The following is a 14,563-nucleotide window of genomic DNA, read 5'->3' as shown; positions in this document are numbered from 1 at the left end:
TCGGCGGAGGCGCAGCCGGGGAAGGGGGAAGCGCCTTCGGAGCCACCGGGTTTGATGCCCCACTCCTCCACCTGCACCCGGCTGGATGACCTTGGGCCAGTCACCACTTCTCTCAAGAGCAGAACTCAATTCAGTCACCAGTTCTCTCAGGAGCAGCCACTTTGGTGCAGTGGTTAAGTGTGCGGAGTCTAATCTGGGAGAACCGGGTTTGATGCCCCACTCTTCCACCTGCACCCAGCTGGGTGACCTTGGGCCAGTCACCAGTTCTCTCAAGAGCAGAACTCAAGACCGTCACCAGTTCTCTCAAGAGCAGCCATCACCAGTTCTCTCAAGAGGAGCCAGTTTGGTGTCGTGGTTAAGTGTGTGGAGTCTAATCTGGGAGAACCGGGTTTGATGCCCCACTCCTCCACCTGCACCCAGCTGGGTGACCTTGGGCCAGTCACCAGTTCTCTCAAGAGCAGAACTCAAGTCCATCACCAGTTCTCTCAAGAGGAGCCAGTTTGGTGTAGTGGTTAAGTGCGCGGACTCTAATCTGGGAGAACCGGGTTTGATGCCCCACTCCTCCACTCGCAGCTGCTGATGTGACCTTGGGCCAGTCACAAGCTCTGGCACAGCTGTTCCTAAAAGAGCAGTTTGTGTCAGAGCTCTCTCAGCCCCCACCTGCCTCACAGGGTGCCTGTCTGTTATGGGGAGGGGAAGGGAAAGGAGTTTGTCAGCCGCTCTGAGACTCCTTTGGGTAGCGAAGGGCCATGGGGTATAAATCCAATCTCCTCTTCTTCTTCAAAAGAGCTCTCTCAACACCACCCACCTCACGGGGGAAAGGAGTTTGTAAGCCACTCAGAGACTCCGAGTGAAGGGCCAGGGGTATACATCCAATCTGTTCTTCTTCTCAACAGAGAGAGAGCACACGTGTCATTTTCGGCGGCTGGTGTGACCATGGGTCAGTCACAAGTTCTCTCAGCTGTTCTCTCAAGAGCACTCCTCAAGAGAGGTTCTTTTGCAGGAGGCTAAAGAGGCCCTGTGACTGTGACGGTCTCCACTGCTTTCTTCCCATTTCCCCGGCACACCCCAGCGGGTGAGCCACCCCTGGGGGCCGCGCCTGCCTCCCAGCCCTGCCGCCACCTTTCTGCGAGGAGCCTGCCCAGCTCAGCATCCATCTAGTATGCCTGCCCCACAGCCGCGGGTTCCTTTCCTTCCCACCAACAGCAGCCTGCCCCCCTCAAGTTCAGCCGGTTCCGGTTTGTTGTGCCCGAGGAGCACTTGGTTAAGACCACGGACAAAGGAAGGAATGCCCCGAGCCCCAAGAAAGCCAGAAAGGAGACACCCCAGACCAAGGATCTCTCAAAGCTGTGGAGTCCCGCGAGCAAAAATTCTACTCTGTGAGCTACCGGCATTAAAGCTGGGAGCGGGCGATTCGGCGGCTGCTGCGTAAACTAGTTTGCTCTGGAGCGCCATCCCTTCCTGAGTGAAGACAAAAATCTGTGAGCCGGAGGCTAAAAAAACTGTGAGCTAGCTCACACTAACTCAGCTTGGAGGGAACACTGCCCCAGACGGCAGTCCTTTTCGTTCGCCTCCTCGCCTAAAGCTGGGCATCCGCAAAGGGCACTGCACTGACCCCCCCCCTCAATCCCCACGCGCCATCTGCTCTGGGGTGCAACTCCCTGCTCGGGGGCCCCTCTGCTGTCCCCCGAGGGTTCCCCGTGACTCTTTGGTGTCCTTATTGGTCTCAAAATCAGTCTGAAGGAAAGATGTTTGCAGCCGACAAGGGAACGGAGGCACAGAACACTGGAGGAGGGCCCCTAAGCGAGGGAGGCCAGGCTAGCTGCTACCAGGGCCGGGGCCTTCTCGGTGGCGGCCCCTACCTGGTGGAACGAGCTCCCGGAGGAGATCAGGGCCCTGCGGGACCTCTCACAGTTCCGCAGGGCCTGCAAGATGGAGCTCTTCCGCCAGGCATATAGTTAGGGGCCGCCGCAGCCACAGCGCACGGCCCGCAAAGTCATCACTGAGCAGCTGCCATAAGAGTTGGCGAGCAGAGTAACATCTGGGCACTTTTATGCTGGAAGCTGGAAACCCATCTGAAAGCATTCCTCTTGACTGAACGTTGTTTTATTTATTTATTTATTTATATTTGAATTTCTACCCCGCCCTACCCCGGAGGCTCAGGGCGGCTGTAGTGTGTTATTTTAACAGTTATGTTTTAATCTGTATTATGTATGTTCTTATCATGTATTTATGTTATTGGAAGCCGCCCTGAGACTGCTTGCGGGGAGGGCCGGGGTAGAAATCAGGCAATAAATAAATAAATATCAATTAAGGATTAGAAAAGATAAAACAAAATGAAGGCTGAAGAACTCTGAATTGTGCCTTAAGGCCTTAAAGTTATCGATGATGCTCTTGTGATTTTCTTTAAATAGTGAAAACAGTGGTTTTAAAGATAAATAATATAGCATGATCGACTATGTTCAATGTAGTCACAGCATTTTAGATTAACACCGATACAAGCGGTTGTAATGATCTCCTATTACTGGGTTTTTAGTTTGGTTTTCTTTCCTTTCTCCCATAGATGTAGTTTTCCCTTCCCTTTTTTTCATTGTAGTTTATAGAAAATGCAATAAAAAATTCCCTCCGGGGGCTTAAAAAAAAAAAGAACACTGGAGGAGGCCATGGGGCCAGAGAGGGAGGGAGGGAGGGGGCAGCTGCTGATGCTACAGCTCTGCACCGAAGGGCGGAGGGACCCTTTGCCCCATGGTCCCTGTGCCCAGGCAGTTCTGCGAAAACACTCGCCTTCACATCTTGCCCAGGAGGCGGCGGCGGGAACACCCCATGTCCAGTGTTCCCTCTAAGCTGAGTCAGTGTGAGCGAGCTCACAGTGCTTTTAGCCTCCGGCTCACACGTTTTTGTCTCTGCTCAGGAAGGAGGGCTCCAGAGCAAACTAATTGATGCAGCAGCCCAATCGCTCGCTCCCAACTTTCACGCCTGCAGCTCGCAAAGTGGGAATTTTTGCTCACGAGACTCTCCACAGCTTAGAGGGCGCATTGCCCACATTCCAGCCTCACCTTTCTCCCCAGAGCACCACAGCCCCCAGGCTCCTGCAGGGCTTCCCCCCACCCTGGTCCCCTGCCAACCCCCCCCCCCCGAGCAGCTCTGGCCAAAAAGCACCACCAGCATGTGACATGACTCACTTTTTAATTTTAATCTGTACAGGAAAATGTAAACAAAACAGGAAACTCATAGTGGGGGATGGCGCCAAGGTGGTCCACGTGTGGCAGAGGCCGACGTTGCCCGGGCACAGACCGAGAAGGAAGCCACACCAGGCGGGGGAGGGGGGGCAACATCTGTCAGATCCCTGCAGGGATACCCCCCCCCTTCCCGCCTTTGGGCTCACTCGCTTTCAGCCACGCCCTGGAGCAATCTTCCCGTTTCCACGCCCTGGAGCACACGCAATCACCCCATCAGCCACACGGCTGTGCCCAGAGCTCCTCCCAAGCCCCCCTTGCAAGAAGACGCTGGCTGTGGAGAAGCACGGACTGCCGTCTTGGGGGCTGGGGGCCAGATCCTCCTTGCCCCGCTTCCCGGTGTTGCCTGAGGAACGTGGAGAGAAGGGAGCCATGCAGGCAAGCCCAGCAAGACCTGGGAAGAGCGACCCACGCCAAGCAACTGACTACAAACAGGATGGAATGGGGACGAAGTGCAGCAGCCCCTCGCCAGCGGATCAGGCTGCTTGGTGCTCCCGTTTGGGGTCGGGGGAGGCTTTGTTTCCGCCTGCTTGACACACACACACACACACACACACACACACAAATCAACCGCAATGCTGGGCCCCGGCAAATGCTCTGTGAGCTCCTCTCCTGGGTCTCTGCGACAGGACTGCGCTTGACAAGGCTAGAAAACAGCACAAACTTCCAGCCCTCCTGGCATGCAGCACGGGGGGGGGGGGGATGGCACAAAAGGAGAACGAAACAGGGAACGGCTCTCTCCAGACCGCCCCCCCCCCCGGGGAGGAGTCCAAGCAGCCGTCTGCAGACCCACCCGCAGGGAGAGGCCTAGACCTGGGTGAGGGGCAGGAACTTCTGGTAGTAGCTCTTGGTGACGTCGATCATCAGCTCCTGAGTGCACTCGGGGAGTTCTCCGGAGAAGAGCCCTGCGGCCAAGACAGAGTGTGAGTGGCGGATCTGGTCCCACAGCACCACACACCTCTTCCTCCTCCACCCCGTACCGCTTACCTGGGCAGCCGGAGAAGACGGTAAAAGGCGGGACCACGGTTTCCGGGGGCAAGACGGTGTTGTCAAGGATCCGGCAGCAGTCTTTCAGGACGCACCGGCGGCCCTAGGCGAACACACACACACACACCATGGTCAGCGTGCTTGAAACACGCCCCCTTCCCCCCGAATCTCATCCAAGTCCCCTTTTAGCAAGAGGAAAGGACTCCACCCCTGCATGGGCGGTTCTGCCGCGCTCTCCCCTCGCTTTGGTCAAAGGGTGAGGTCAAGGACAAGTGATCACGGAGCAGGCTGAACTTCATAGGAAAACAACCGTGATATGATAACAAAGTCGTGTTTAGGGGAAAATATATCTTCTTTAATTTAATTAACCATTAATGTTGTTTCCTTTGAAATAAATTGGTCTCAAGCAATGCCTCCCTCCAAGCTGTGGAGTCTTGTGAGCAAAAAATCTCCTTTGTGAGCTCCTGGCACTAAAGTTGTGAGCGGGCAATTTGGCTCCTGCATGAATTAGTCTGCTCTGGAGCCATCCTTCCTGAGCTAAGGCAAAAATGTGTGAGCTGGAGGCTAAAAAAATTGTGAGCTAGCTCACACTAACTCAGCTTACAGGGAAAACTGGTCTCAAGTCTTTCTGATGTCAGCTAGAAAGAAGGAAAGAGCAGGGGGGAAAGTTGCAGAAAAAATATGAAAGGTGCAAGGTCTCATCTGATGAGACTTCGAGTGAAATGGTCAATTGAGCGCTGTGCCGTCAGAAAAACTTGAGACCAATTTATCTCAAAGGAAAAATCTTTAACAGTTAATTAAAGAAGATATGTTTTCCCCTAAACACTTCGTTATCATATCATGGTTGCTTTCCAACGAAGTTCATTCTGTCCTCAAAGGGTGGCTGCCCTGAAGACAACAATGGAGAGGTGCAGGACAACGGGAGCCGCTCGGGGTCCCCACGGGGGTGGGGGGGTGAGAGTGCGGGGGGGGGGGGGTGGGGGGGGGAGAGGCCGGGTATAAATGAAGCAAAGAAATGAAAGGGTGTCACGTTAAGTGAGTTCAGATGCCCTTCCCCACCAGAAGGTCAGGGGCTCTTGGAATCCTTGAAGGCGGGCCCAGCAGAGGGGGAGCCTGCTGCACCCCCTCCCGGCGGCTCCCGCGGGCACTTACGATGACGCAGTTCTTGCCGATGTGGACGTAGGAGCCGATCTGAGCCGCGTTGACGACGCAGTCCTCCTCGATGAAAACGTGGTCCCCGATGTGCAGGGGGAAGAAAGCCACTCTGCAAGAGAGACGGGGGAGGGGGGGTTACTGGTCAGCTGTGCACCCAACTCATCACTGCGGGGATTGGGAGGGGGGGGGCACCATGAACTTGTCCAGGATCACACACACTAAATAATCCACTTTCAGTCCTCTCTCAATGCACTGTCCAACTGGATTCTCCTGTGTGAACTGGCAAAACCCAATTCGAAAGTGCACTGGAAGTGGATGGAAAGTGGATTCTTTAGTGCGTGTGTGTGATCGCAGCCCAAAGCAGGCAACTAGCACAGGCCCTGCCAAAGGATCCCGGAAACGGCTAACCCAAGGAGTCTTTGTTTGCTGCTGATCCAGTCTGCCCCTCCAGGGTGTTTGGCTCTGGCCCGCATACTCAGGCCCAGCAGCGGCAGTGCAACTTTGGGCTGAGAGGAATGCGTTAAGGCAGGGGTGTCGAACTCATTTGTTATGAGGGCCAGATCTGACATAAGTGAGACTTTGCTGGGCCGGGCCGCATGTGTCATAAAACGTAATGCCAGGTAGCGGAGAGATAAACTTCATAAAGGACACAAACACAAAGGTGGGTTTTTTAATTAAAATAAAAACGTGCTTAAAACATAAGAACATAAGAGAAGCCCATGTTGGATCAGGCCAATCGCCCATCCAGTCCAACACTCCGTGTCACACAGTGGCCAAAAACACCAGGTGCCATCAGGCGGTCCAGCAGTGGGGCCAGGACACCAGAAGCCCTCCCACTATTGCCCACCCACCCCCAAGCACGAAGAATACAGAGCATCCCTTGCCCCAGAGTCCCTATCTATACCTTGTGGCTAATAGCATTAGCTCTGTAAGCTGCAAACCTACTTTTGATTTAATGACATTCATCACAGAAATTTCATGCTCAGAGTTCTGAGTCTAGGACCCAGGGGAAAACATGAAATGGCTGGGTGATTAAGAGAGTCTGGCAAATCAAGCGATGATGCAGCCGCAGAACTGGAAGCAGGAGATGGCCAGTTCCACTGAGGGCCTGATGGAAGCCCTCCGGGGGCCTAATCCGCCCCCCGGGCCACATGTTTGACACCCCTGTGTTAAGGAATTCTACAGGCCTTATAATAGTCTTTAAATTATCAGCCTATGCTGGTTTGCCAAATTTTTTGACCTCTGTTCCCTAAGCGACATTATCTCAGTCAAGGGTTGGTGCCGTGTGGTCTCTCAGGGAAGAGTCTCAGGGGTTTGTTTTTTTGGGGGGAATGTAGAATGTATTCTGAACAGAGGACAGAGAGAATTATGTTTGGGAACCGAATTGATGAGCTCTCTCCGGAATTCTAGGCCCACTCTACCCTATAAAGGATGAACTCAGGGTGAACTCAGGATGCCAGCTAGTCGGTGAATGGGCTGGTAATCAGAATGAATTCATTCTTAAACAAAACTGCCCACTTTGCTAGCAGAAAAGCCCGGGGGGTGAGTTTTTTCTCTCCCAGATAGACCTCAGCAAGAGGGGGCGGGGGTTTCATTGGCTTTAAAGGCAAAATCCCCTTATAGAATGCTGGTTTCCCTTTTACTGGAGAAAGAGCAGGAAAGCAGAAGGGAAATCTGGCCCCCTCCACAGTGCTCCGGGTTTTAGTAGGGCCGCTAGTTCCAGGTGAAGCTGTTTCCAAGCCTGAAAACAGTAGCCTCCCCCTCGGCCTTCCCACAAAGCTAGAGAGTTCAAAAAGATTAAGGGTAAGAGAATAAAAAGGAGCTGCGGGGGCTCAAGTGGTGAAGACGCTGAACTGCAGGCTGTGGAAGGTCAGTAGTTCAGCAGTTCGAGACCCGAGTGTGCCGCATGATGGAGTGAGCTCCCGTCTCTAGTTCCAGCTCCTGCCAACCTAGCAGTTCGAAAGCAAGACATTGCAAGTAGATAAATAGGTACCGCTTCGGTGGGAAGGGAACAGCGTTCCGTGCGCCTCGGCGTTTAGTCATGCCGGCCACATGACCACGAAAACATCTTCGGACAGCGCTCGCTCTTCGGCTTTGAAATGGAGATGAGCACCGCAACCCTAGAGTCGGATTCGACTGGCTTTCGAGCAAGGGAACCTTTACCTTAAGAGAATAAACCTAGTGGCCATTTTGCACTTCTAAAAAGGTGGAGGTGAGAAATGATCGTTTCTTGAATTGTACCCATAAGCGAAAAACTGATCTGTTGTGCACCTCCGAATCCCTCCTGGCTGTAAGCTCCGCTGCTGCGACATCAGGGGCTCGTCAGTATCCTAACTGCAAAAGGGGAAACACCTGGGAGAGGACGCAGCTTCAGTAACAAACCTGAGGACAGTTCGAGGTCGGTGAAAGTCGCATTGCCCAGGCTTCAGGCTACCAGATAAGGCAAGGGGCCTTTCAAGGCTTAAAGCCCAGCCCTTGTCTCCTGATCTACCAGAGCATAATGAATCTGACTGTGAATGTTTTACGATCCACACTGGAAGCTCAGTGCTGGAATTTGTCAAACAAGGTTCTTTTGAGAGGTCTGCTTGTCACATGCAAGAATGTGAGCCATGGGTGGGGACCATAGAGCAGTGGCAGAGCCTCTGGTTGGCAGGCAGAAGGTCCCAGGTTCAGTCCCCGGCAGCATCTCCAGTTAAAAAGGACCAGGCAGGAGGTGATGGGAAAGACCTTAGCCTGAGACCCTGGAGAGCTGTCAAGAGGGGCTGTGGCTCAGTGGAAGAGCCTCTGCTTGGCACGCAGAAGGTCCCCGGTTCAATCCCCGGCAGCATCTCCAGTTAAAAAGGACCAGGCAGGAGGTGATGGGAAAGACCTTAGCCTGAGACCCTGGAGAGCTGTCAAGAGGGGCTGTGGCTCAGTGGAAGAGCCTCTGCTTGGCACGCAGAAGGTCCCCGGTTCAATCCCCGGCAGCATCTCCAGTTAAAAAGGACCAGGCAGGAGGTGATGGGAAAGACCTTAGCCTGAGACCCTGGAGAGCTGTCAAGAGGGGCTGTGGCTCAGTGGAAGAGCCTCTGCTTGGCACGCAGAAGGTCCCCGGTTCAATCCCCGGCAGCATCTCCAGTTAAAAAGGACCAGGCAGGTGATGGGAAAGACCTCTGCCTGAGACCCTGGAGAACTGCTGCCAGTTTGAGTAGACAATACAGACCTTGATGGACCCAACAGTCAAGAGTCAGTAGAAGACAACTTTGTATGTGTTCATGTGCGACCCTACGAAAGTACCTCAGGGAGCCAGGAGTTGGAGCATCAGCAGGGCCGTACAAAGCCCCATAGAAACCTTTATTTTATTTATTTTGGCATTTTTACCCCGCCCTCTCCGCGAGCGGGCTCAGGGCGGCTTACAAGGGGCCGGGGCCGGCCAGCGCCTCTGCGCAAGCAGCTCCTTACCCTTTGCTGAATTTCTTGAAGGGGGGCCGGATGACGCTGCGGCTCTTGACGACACAGTGGCGCCCCACCCGCACGTTGGCCAGGTCCCCCCGGATGATGCAGTCGTTCATGACGATGGTCTGCCAGGAGGGGGAGAGAAAACAAAGAAAGAGCAAGATTCTCTGGCTATGTCAAACACTTTCACCAAGGAGCGCTGCCAGCCTCCAGGTGAGAAGAACAAAAATACAGCCGTGATATAATCACTCAGTGTAACTCCGTATAGTCAAGGATATTCTTTACCAAACACATTCATATAAACATATACATGCAAAGGTTATAATCTCTCCTTATTTATATATAATTGAATAGTGGGTGCCAAAAGTTCTAATTCTAAAATGCCCTCCCTTAGTGTATGGCTGATGGCACTGCTCCTCAGCATATATCGCCACCAATCAGAAGGCAAAGCCCGGGTCCCGCCCACACCACAACTGCTGCGACAACCTGGTCTTTTGCATATGGAAGCTGATTGGACTTCAGGCCATTCCCCCCCCCAAACCCCCCCCCCCCCCCGCAAGGCAGTTGGTTGGAATGTCAGTTGCATATGGAACCTGCTGTATTCTGATGGTGTGCAGGTCCCAGATTCATGTTTTAAAAGCAGACTGACACTGTTTGCCCAAAGCCAGAGCACTCTCCCAGAGCCTCTTTCTAGATCCTGTTGTATTTATTTCCACAACGGGCCTTATTTCTAGTGGATAAATAAATGAAGTGCTCGTGCCAAAGTTCGGTTCTAATTATTTCCTTATCAGGTTCTTCTCGCGTCTTTTCAGTCCAAGAAGAGCGACTGTCAAGGCTTCCAACGGGCCAGCTAAAGATCCCCGTTCTCGTCCTTTCTCAAGGCATCTCAGTGTAAAGTTCTTTGCTGGGCTGAAGTTGCGTTAATAGAATTTCTACAAACAAATTTGACATGATTGGTTTGACTGCCAGGTTTGCCTTGAAAATAGTTAGAACTGAACTTTGGCACGAGTGTTGTTGTCGTCGTTCAGACACACGGTCGAGTCTGACTCTTCGCAACCCCGTGGACCACATCACGCCAGGCCCTCCTGTCTTCCGTTGTGCTCTGGAGTTTGCTCAATTTCATGTCCGCTGCATCGATAACACTGTCTGACCATCTCATCCTTTGCCGTCCCCTTCTTCTTTGACCTTCAATCTTTCCCAGCATCGGGGTCTTCTCCAGTCAGTGTGAGCTAGCTCACAGTTTTTTAGCCTCTGGCTAAAACTCACAGTTTGTTAGCCTCCAGCTCACATGTTTTTGTCTTGGCTCAGGAAGGATGGGGCTCCAGAGCAAACTAATTTCTGCCATAGCCCAATCGCTTGCTCACAACTTTAATGCCAGAGGCTCACAAAGTAGAATTCTTGCTCACAGGACTCCACAGCTTAGAGAGAGTGTTGCTCCAGACCAGAGTTCCCTCTAAGCTGAGTCAGGGTGACCCAGCTCACAGTTCTTTAGCCTCCGGCTCACACATTATTGTCTCCGCTCAGGAAGGGTGGGGCTCCAGAGCAAACTAAGTTATGCAGCAGCCAAATCGCTGGCTCATCACTTTAATGCCAGCAGCTCACAGAATTGAACTTTTTGCTCACCAGACTCCACAGCTTAGAGGGAGGCATTGACTGGGAGGGTCTTCCGTCCAAGCAGTGTTCCCTCTAAGCAGAGTGAGTGTGAGCCCACTCACAGTGTGTTAGCCTCCGGCTCACACGTTCTTGCCTGAGCTCAGGAAGGGATGGGGCTCCAAGAGGAAACCAATTCATGCAGTAGCAGCCAAATGGCTCGCTCGCGGCTGTCATGCCAGGAGCTCACAAGGTAGACTCTTTGCTCAGGAGACGACAGCCACAGCGGAGAGGGAGGCCTTGCTCCAGACCACAGAGCTCAGTCCCAACAAAGCCCCGCCCTTCTCCTGGCTCCACCCCCTAATACAGCCCCTCCCTGCGTCTCCCGCCCTGGAGCTGGCAACCCCCAGCCTGCCCCCCCCAGCTCCACCTTGCCGTTGAGGACGATGTTCTGGCTGCCGCACAGCACGGACTGCCGGCTGACCTTGTTCCCGGAGGCCTGCAGGAGGAATAGAAGAGGGGGGGGGGTGTCAGTGGGGGGGAGGGAAAGCCCCCAGCCCCGCCTCCCCCCGGGAGACTCCCGCCCAGGGCGGGAGGAGGGCGCCGCGCACCGTCTCGATGTACTCGGACTTGTTGTAGAGCATCTCGCTCAGCTCCATCTTGCCCCGCCCGCTGCAGCCCCGCAGGAGGACCCGCGCTCCCGCTTCCGGTGGTCACGCCCCGGGGTGGGCCCCTCTAGCCCGACTCTATGGCGCCTCGCTTCCGCACGCTCCGGCCGGCGACCGGAAGTGGCTGCGTCAAGCTCCCCCCGCCGGGCTCGTCCGCGCGTGCGCAGAAGGCCGTCCGCCACGCTTCTCGCCGCTTCCTGATTGGCGCGCAGGCGGCGGGGGGGCGTGGCCGGCGCCGCGCGGGGCGTTCGAGCGGGGGCATGGCGGCCCCGGCAAGGAGGAGGGGGGTGGGTAGGTAGGTAGGTGGGTGGGTGGGGCCGCTCACACGTGCAGGCGGGGTCGGGAGGGACGCGGGTCAAGGGCGCCTCTCTCGCTCGCTCTCTCGGCTGAGCCTACCCTGCGGGGTTGTCGTGAGGCTCAAGGGGAGGAGGAGATGGGGCTCCAGAGCAAGCTAATTTATTCCGTAGCCAAATTGCTCGCTCATGACTTTAATGCCGGTCGCTCACAAAGTAGAATGTTTGCTCACAGGACTCCACAGCTTAGAGGGAGCATGGGTGGGCAGAGAGGGGCCTTTGCCCCCTTCGAGTGGGAGGCTCCCTGCCCTGAATGTTCGTCGCTCTTGAGAAGCATTCCCTGCATCTAGAAAGGCAGCACTGCAGGGAGGAAGGGAGGTTTCGCTGATGCTGGCTTTCTAGTTGCAGGGAGTTCCAGAGTGGGAGCCTCCGCCTGCCGCTGATCCTGCTCCCTGGTTCCCTTGCACCTGTGGACTGATCCTTGGGGGGGGGGCACAAAGCTCTTTTTCCACCTAGTGGTTCCCCCACCACCACCTTTTCTCCAAAGAGGTCAGGGTGGCATCATAGGCGGCTCTCTCCCTCCTCTGTTTGGCTCCCACAACAGCAGCCCTCGGGGTGTTTAGAGGCGGGGAAGACTTCCCCCTTGAGAGCCTCCAGTTCACAGGGCACCTATATTGTTAAAAACTCTCTCCAGCTAGGAAGCCAGCTCAGAAGAACCTTTTCTCCTGCCTGTGTGACTTTTCTAGCTTCAGGGAGGTTACCTCTCTCTCCCTCTCTGTTTCTCTCTTTGAAATGCAAAGGAACTCCCATTTCACTTCTTGGCGTAACTCTTGGTCCTCTGAGCTCTTTCCGCACGCTGCAGAGAACAAGGCAGAGGATTAGCCCTTTTGCGCAGTTTGGAGGGGCAAAGACCTCTCTGCCCACCTCCCTCTTCCTGTTACATTTTGAAACCCAGGGAGGAGGAGACTGAGGCTGCCGCCGCCACCCCCCCCCACCAGCTGCAGAGTATGAAATGGTGCCCTCCATTTTTCCACCTCCAGGTGTTTGTGGACATCAGCCACTTCAGGCTCCTGTGGTGGGACTTCTCTGCCCTGCACTCGAGGCTGAGCCTGCAGCTTCACCTGGTCTGTTGCAGCTGCTGCCTGGCCATTCTGAGGGTTCCCGGCCATCTGAAGTGGCAATGACTTATCTGGCATTGGGGCCGGGTCTAGAGATGTGAAGGCCCGGAAAAAAACTGGAAAAATTTTCTCCCGTTTTTCCCCTGAAGCCTTTTTTTCCCTGAAACCTTTTTTTTTCCCCCCCCCCCCCCGGAAAATTGGAAAAATTGAAAAAAGGAAAGGAAAAGCGTTGATTATGGAACATTTTATTTTAACATGATGAATAAAATATTTTAGGACCAGGTGTTCAAATATTTTCCAAACCATTTCTAAAAAATACGTATGGTATCAGATTGATCTAATTTCTGTGCACTGAGGACAAGCAAGTCCTAGGTTACAAACTGAACCCTCCAATGCAAGAACAAGATGCATTCCTTTCTTTAGGAGGTGCGATTGTCACAAGAAAAGAAAAAGGTTTCAGTTTTGTTTTTGCATGTGGGTAGGTAGTCTGTTGGTAATCATTGTTTGGATACACTGTATTTTTAATAGGCTAGTTATTATAATTTCATGCCAAGTAAAAATGTCCGTAGTCATATTTTATGGTCCTAAAGTAACAGAATGACTTTCAACCTGGAAAAGAAAAAAGAAGTGCTAATGTAGCATTTTTTTCAATTTTTCCAAAAAATTCCGTTTCCCCCCAGAAAAAAACGGGGTTTTTTCCGAGCTTCAAAATTTCTGGAAATTTTACACCTCTAGCTGGGTCTCATCCTGCTTGAATCACGAGCATATCAGCAGCCCAGCTGGCCTCTTCTTGCTCCCCGGTGTCCCAATTAAAGGAGTCTGCAGGATGACAAGACCTGGATGTGACTCCTTGTCCACTAGATAAGCCTTAAGAGCAAAAGAGTCAAGGCCTTTCTTGGCTCCACAGGATTTCTGACCCTTGTAATGGGGTGTGTGCCTGCATGTGGTCCCAGTGCCTCGAGCAAGGCTAGATGGGTTGCAATGTGGAGATCAGAGTTCCTGTGTAAGTTGTTGTTTTAAAAGAACTTGTGATGAATCTCTGGCGTGATCACTAACAACAGCCCTGCAATGTCTGTGTCTTGCAGCTGAAGGAGAAGTTGGCCTTACTGCGGAGAGAGTACAGGAAGACGTACAGCAGGCTGCAGGTGAGTCAGTATGGGCCCCTCCCTTTCCAGGGCCCGTCGGCCAGGCCTCTACAGCTGCGAGAGGGGAATGAGTTTATGGAAGTTTTATATACTTGTCAGGGATGCTCTAGGCCAGGAGTGTCAGACATGCAGCCCAGGGGCCGGATCAGGCCCTTGGAGGGCTTCCATCAGGCCCGCAGTGGAACTGGCTGTCTTCTGCTTCTTCCAGCTCTGCTGCTGCTGCGTCATCGTAGGTTTGCCGCTTACAGATACACACCTGAACAGCATACTCAAGATTGCAACAGCACAGACATTTTAATGCAATAATTCAGAGCAAGAGGTGTCAGTTATCAGACACTGTTAAATAAACAAAATATTGCAAGAGTGCTGATGTTTTAAGCATGTTTTTAAGTTAAAAAACCCCTTTGTGTTTGTGTCCTTATGTCTCCGCTACCTGGCATTACATTTTATGACACGCATGGCCCGGCCCAACAAGGTCTCCTTTATGTCAGATCCGGCCCTCCTAGCAAATGAGTTTGACACCCCTGCTCTAGGCTAATCCTGCACTGAGCAGGGGGGCTGGACTAGATGGCCTGTGGGACCCCTTCCAGCTCTTGTGATTCTAGGATTCTATAACAAGCGTCCAAAACTATGCGAAAGGCTAATCCTCTGCCTTGTTCTCTGCAGCGTGCGGAACGGGCCGAGAGGGTCAAGAGTTATGTCCAGAAAACAGTCGCTGAGCAAAACAGCTTGCTTCTACAGGAGAAGGGCCCTGCAGGTAACCAGCGAGATGTGCCAGTTGGGAGGCCGTGGGTCTCTTTCCTTAGTGTCGTCCGTCCATCCGTCCCCCCCCCGCCCGGTTCTGGAACCCTCACCAGCTTCTGCCCAGCCCAGCCCAGAAGGGAGGGGAAAGGCAGGGAGCTCCACTGGTTTTTGTTCTCTTCCGGGGGGGGGGGG

General features: G+C 53.6%; 2 protein-coding genes across 2 annotated transcripts in view; both read right to left on the bottom strand.

The window, feature by feature from the left end:
* Positions 1–3,610, bottom strand: part of PLK1 (polo-like kinase 1) — a 16,978-nt gene extending 13,368 nt beyond the window's left edge. The window contains exon 1 of the mRNA XM_015429727.1: positions 3,449–3,610. Within this exon, the coding sequence (XP_015285213.1) occupies positions 3,449–3,610 (162 nt within the window). The remainder of the gene's footprint in view (positions 1–3,448) is intronic.
* Positions 3,177–11,125, bottom strand: DCTN5 (dynactin subunit 5). Its single transcript, XM_015429737.1, has 6 exons — positions 11,015–11,125; positions 10,834–10,902; positions 8,820–8,938; positions 5,376–5,487; positions 4,224–4,326; positions 3,177–4,141 (listed from the first exon to the last, which is right to left on the bottom strand). Exons 1-6 carry the CDS (start codon positions 11,060–11,062, stop codon positions 4,044–4,046), a joined length of 549 nt encoding a protein of 182 aa, XP_015285223.1. The 5' UTR covers positions 11,063–11,125; the 3' UTR covers positions 3,177–4,043.
* Between the last annotated feature and the right edge of the window lie 3,438 nt (positions 11,126–14,563).

Source organism: Gekko japonicus, unplaced genomic scaffold (genome assembly GCF_001447785.1).
Source record: "Gekko japonicus isolate JY-2015 unplaced genomic scaffold, Gekko_japonicus_V1.1 scaffold894, whole genome shotgun sequence".
Classification (NCBI taxonomy): Eukaryota; Metazoa; Chordata; class Lepidosauria; order Squamata; family Gekkonidae; genus Gekko; species Gekko japonicus.
Note: the sequence above shows the minus strand (reverse complement) of the source record. Positions and strands in the feature narration are given on the sequence as shown.

Coding starts and splice junctions, on each gene's coding strand:
- DCTN5 (XM_015429737.1), bottom strand. CDS start 11,062: ATGGAGCTGAGCGAGATGCTCTACAACAAGTCCGAGTACATCGAGACG. Junction 10,903..11,014: donor AGTCCGAGTACATCGAGACG/GTGCGCGGCGCC, acceptor TTCCTCCTGCAG/GCCTCCGGGAACAAGGTCAG. Junction 5,488..8,819: donor TTCAAGAAATTCAGCAAAGG/GTAAGGAGCTGC, acceptor TCTCTCTTGCAG/AGTGGCTTTCTTCCCCCTGC.